The following is a 3,757-nucleotide window of genomic DNA, read 5'->3' on the forward strand; positions in this document are numbered from 1 at the left end:
CGGGGGGTCGGGCTAGAAGATCTACTAGGTCCCTTCCGACCCTTAATCTATGAATCTATGAATAAGATGGTTCAAAGCTGAGCAGCAGTTTGTTCTTCAGTGCTGTTTTCTGGATAGAGTTTCTTATTCAGAAATATAAGTAAAGTTAGTTCTCTTGTGGAAAGCTGGCAACACCATACATTACTAAACATACTGAAACAATGACTATCTAAAACCTTGATGTAAATTTTAGGACAGTTAAATCATTTAAATTAAATGTGAATTTTTCCTATAAGGTGTTTTGGCAAACTATTTTTGGCTGCTATACTTCATCTCTCTCCCCTAAGTGACAAAATTAAAGCATCTTACTACCTTTCACTACTTCTGTAGGTTTCTGATGGAGCCCTGAGATGTTTTGCTTCATTAGCTGACAGATTCACACGTCGTGGAGTTGATCCAGCTCCATTAGCTAAACATGGACTAACTGAGGAGTTGTTATCTCGTATGGCAGCAGCTGGTGGTACAGCATCAGGGCCTTCTTCAGCATGCAAACCAGGTCGGAGCAGCACTGGTGCACCATCCACAGCTGCAGACTCTAAATTAAGCAATCAGGTGTCGACTATTGTAAGCCTGTTGTCAACCCTTTGCAGAGGCTCTCCAGTAGTAACGCATGTAAGAATCTTTTATGTACTACAGGGTTTTTTGTAATTTTTCCTTGTTTTGCTTTAAAAGCTTTTTACCACTTAAAAGAATATTATGTATGATAAAAATCTTGTATATGTAAAGTAGTCTTTGGGAAAAAAACCAAGGAAACAGTACGTATAGCAACAGAACTCAGTTCTCAGTTTTTTCTGAAGTCCTTTATACTTTTCATTGTTTAGACTTTTACTTATTTCCAGGATCTCCTAAGATCTGAACTTCCAGACTCTATAGAAAGTGCATTGCAGGGTGATGAAAGATGTGTTCTGGATACTATGCGTTTAGTCGATCTTCTCTTGGTGCTACTGTTTGAAGGGCGAAAAGCCTTGCCAAAGTCAAGTGCTGGATCTACAGGCAGAATCCCAGGATTGCGTAGGCTGGATAGTTCTGGGGAACGTTCACATCGGCAGCTGATAGACTGCATCCGCAGTAAAGATACTGATGCGCTAATAGATGCTATTGATACAGGAGGTAGGTAAAATATTTTGGAAAAGAAAATGAATGAAGTGTGCAATTTTGAGAGTTCTTTTATAGTTAATTAATGTTGATGGTAAATACTTAAGTGATATCTTGAAACTTTCCAACACTATATGTTAATTTATGTAGCTAAATACAGGCCAGTTCTGGATAACAACAAGGTTAACTTTATTTTTTTATCCTTGGTTCACATGTCAAACTTTCTGAATATTTTGATGTTTTAAGTTTGTTTAGAGATCCAGAGATGGAACCTCTGCCACTCTTGTTTACAGTAAATTAATGATTAGTGTATTGTACTAAGGGCTTGAAATAATTACCCTACTGTGTCTAATTTTCAGCTTTTGAAGTAAATTTTATGGATGATGTTGGACAAACTCTGTTAAACTGGGCCTCAGCATTTGGAACTCAGGAAATGGTAGGTTAAGTTTATTAACTCTAAATTAGCTGTTTATAATAATAACTACATAAATCAGCTCTATAGATTTAGCTGTTAAATTCTTTCTTAAAGAAACTATATAAGTAAGGTAACTAGATTCCTTTTTATTTAACAGGTGGAATTTCTCTGTGAAAGGGGTGCTGATGTTAATCGAGGGCAGAGATCATCATCATTACATTATGCAGCATGTTTTGGAAGGCCTCAAGTAGCAAAGGTGCAAATCCTAACTTTTATAGTATGTTAGGCAAAAAAAAACCTGCACAAATGTTTTAATGTTTAGCTGGAACCATTTCTGAAGAGAAGTTCTGTGATGAGAAACATTTAGTGGAAGTATGCCTTCAGGGGGTTGAATTCATCTTGTCATTTTCTTCTCTTTTCATCAGAACTTCTAGCTCTTGGTTATGCAGTGTCAATAGACAAATCCTTTCATAAGCAACCATACAGAGAACATATACTTACAATGCTACACGCAGGTCTGAAGAAGCAGAGGAACGTACAGATTGACAATAGGATTAATAATTTGGGGGAGGAATCTTACAAAATTTCTCTTTAAAAATGTTTTTTTCTAGACTCTCTTGCGACATGGTGCAAACCCTGATCTGAGAGATGAAGATGGGAAAACTCCTTTAGACAAAGCTCGTGAAAGAGGGCACAGTGAAGTAGTTGCAATTCTTCAGTCTCCAGGTTAGTATGAATTATTCTATAACTTCCCTCTTCTAGTGGGGGTATTATTATGTTTTAATTTTCTGTTTTCTCAAAGTGAAGCATAATGAAGTAAAATAGTAGCGTATTTTGAAATGGAACAAATCTTGAGTATTATACTCTTTCTAGAAATTTTCAGCTACTATTTTGAAGTTGGCAGTTCTTTCAGTGTTTGGCCCATAATTTGCTTCATATAGTGTTGCCCAAATAACCTTCGCATTTGAAAAAGGTGTGCTTCATGTTTAGTCTCTCAGTTGTGATTGGAAATGGCTGTTTTTTAATTTTACTTGGTAGGAAAATAAATGATCAGTAAATGATTTTCCAGGTGATTGGATGTGTCCTGTTAACAAAGGAGATGAAAAGAAAAAGAAAGATGCAAACAAAGATGAAGAAGAATGTAACGAGCCCAAAGGAGACCCTGAAATGGCACCCATATACTTGAAAAGACTATTGCCTGTGTTTGCCCAAACATTTCAACAAACTATGCTGCCTTCAATAAGGTAATCTTTTATTCGTACCAGTCTTCATGAGTGGTGCACATCCATTCATCATGCTGACATTTTGTAATTTGAACTAGCTGAAAATGTCATAATTATATTTGATAAAGTGTACTAAACCTTCTGAAAACTGGACAACTGCAGATGATGATTGCTCTCTGTCTGTCTTGTGGGGGGTGGGGTTTTTTGTTGTTGTTTTCTTAAGTGAGACTTTTTTTAAGTGCAGCTCCTATCACCCTGGTACTTACCCTAATGGTAAACATGCATTGCATAACATCTATGATTGACTTGGAATGTAACACAAAGTGATAGAGCAGGAACTAGAGTAGTTAACGGTGTGATTTATATTTAGGATTCCAGTATTTTTTTTCTGTATTGGGGAGGTAAGAATGAGATGTTTTGAAAAAGATGTGTTTAAACGGGGACTCAGAGGAGAAATTAGGGTGAGGCCTAACAGGCAGAGAGTGCTGTGATGTTAAAGGGCAATATGAAAGGAGTCAAAAAGAATATTATGCATATAGAATGCCTAGCCACAGTAGTTACCCTGTCCCTGTATGCCACTGTAATGAGAGCGGGGAGAAGGAGCTATAGTGATATCATGTGACTTGGAGGAAGGCAAATGGGTGGGGAAGAACCAGCTTGGAGAGTTTTGAAGACCAGAATAAAAAGCTTAATGTTGATTGTAGAAACTGAGGGTATAAGTAGATATTGCCAAATGAAGCAGATGGGATGTGTCCTGGCACAGCTGATCCACTTTATTGTGGGAAACACGTCATGTTTTGTCCTGTCAGTTGGATCATGTAGGACAACAGGCACTCTGTTCTCTCCTTAGAGATCACCTTGGAGATTCCCGGGGGTGCTTCTGTAAGCAGGCAAGTTGGATAGGCAATTTTGGAACTTGAGGGTCCAATCCTGCCCAAGACTGAGTTGCTCAAGCCTGGGAGCACCTGCCTGAGGTAGCCAGAGA

General features: G+C 37.9%; 1 protein-coding gene across 3 annotated transcripts in view; it reads left to right on the plus strand.

Moving 5' to 3' along the window:
- HECTD1 (HECT domain E3 ubiquitin protein ligase 1) overlaps nucleotides 1-3,757 on the plus strand; it is a 127,809-nt gene that overhangs the window by 49,546 nt on the left and 74,506 nt on the right. For 2 of the 3 annotated variants that reach the window (XM_019518919.1, XM_019518922.1), the window contains exons 4-9: nucleotides 370-651; nucleotides 861-1,149; nucleotides 1,494-1,570; nucleotides 1,707-1,805; nucleotides 2,161-2,275; nucleotides 2,619-2,793. In XM_019518919.1, the coding sequence (XP_019374464.1) occupies nucleotides 370-651; nucleotides 861-1,149; nucleotides 1,494-1,570; nucleotides 1,707-1,805; nucleotides 2,161-2,275; nucleotides 2,619-2,793 (1,037 nt within the window). The remainder of the gene's footprint in view (nucleotides 1-369; nucleotides 652-860; nucleotides 1,150-1,493; nucleotides 1,571-1,706; nucleotides 1,806-2,160; nucleotides 2,276-2,618; nucleotides 2,794-3,757) is intronic. The other variant, XM_019518920.1, reaches the window with a different exon arrangement.

This window comes from Gavialis gangeticus, unplaced genomic scaffold (genome assembly GCF_001723915.1).
Source record: "Gavialis gangeticus isolate Ggan-Ray unplaced genomic scaffold, GavGan_comp1, whole genome shotgun sequence".
Lineage (NCBI taxonomy): Eukaryota > Metazoa > Chordata > Crocodylia > Gavialidae > Gavialis > Gavialis gangeticus.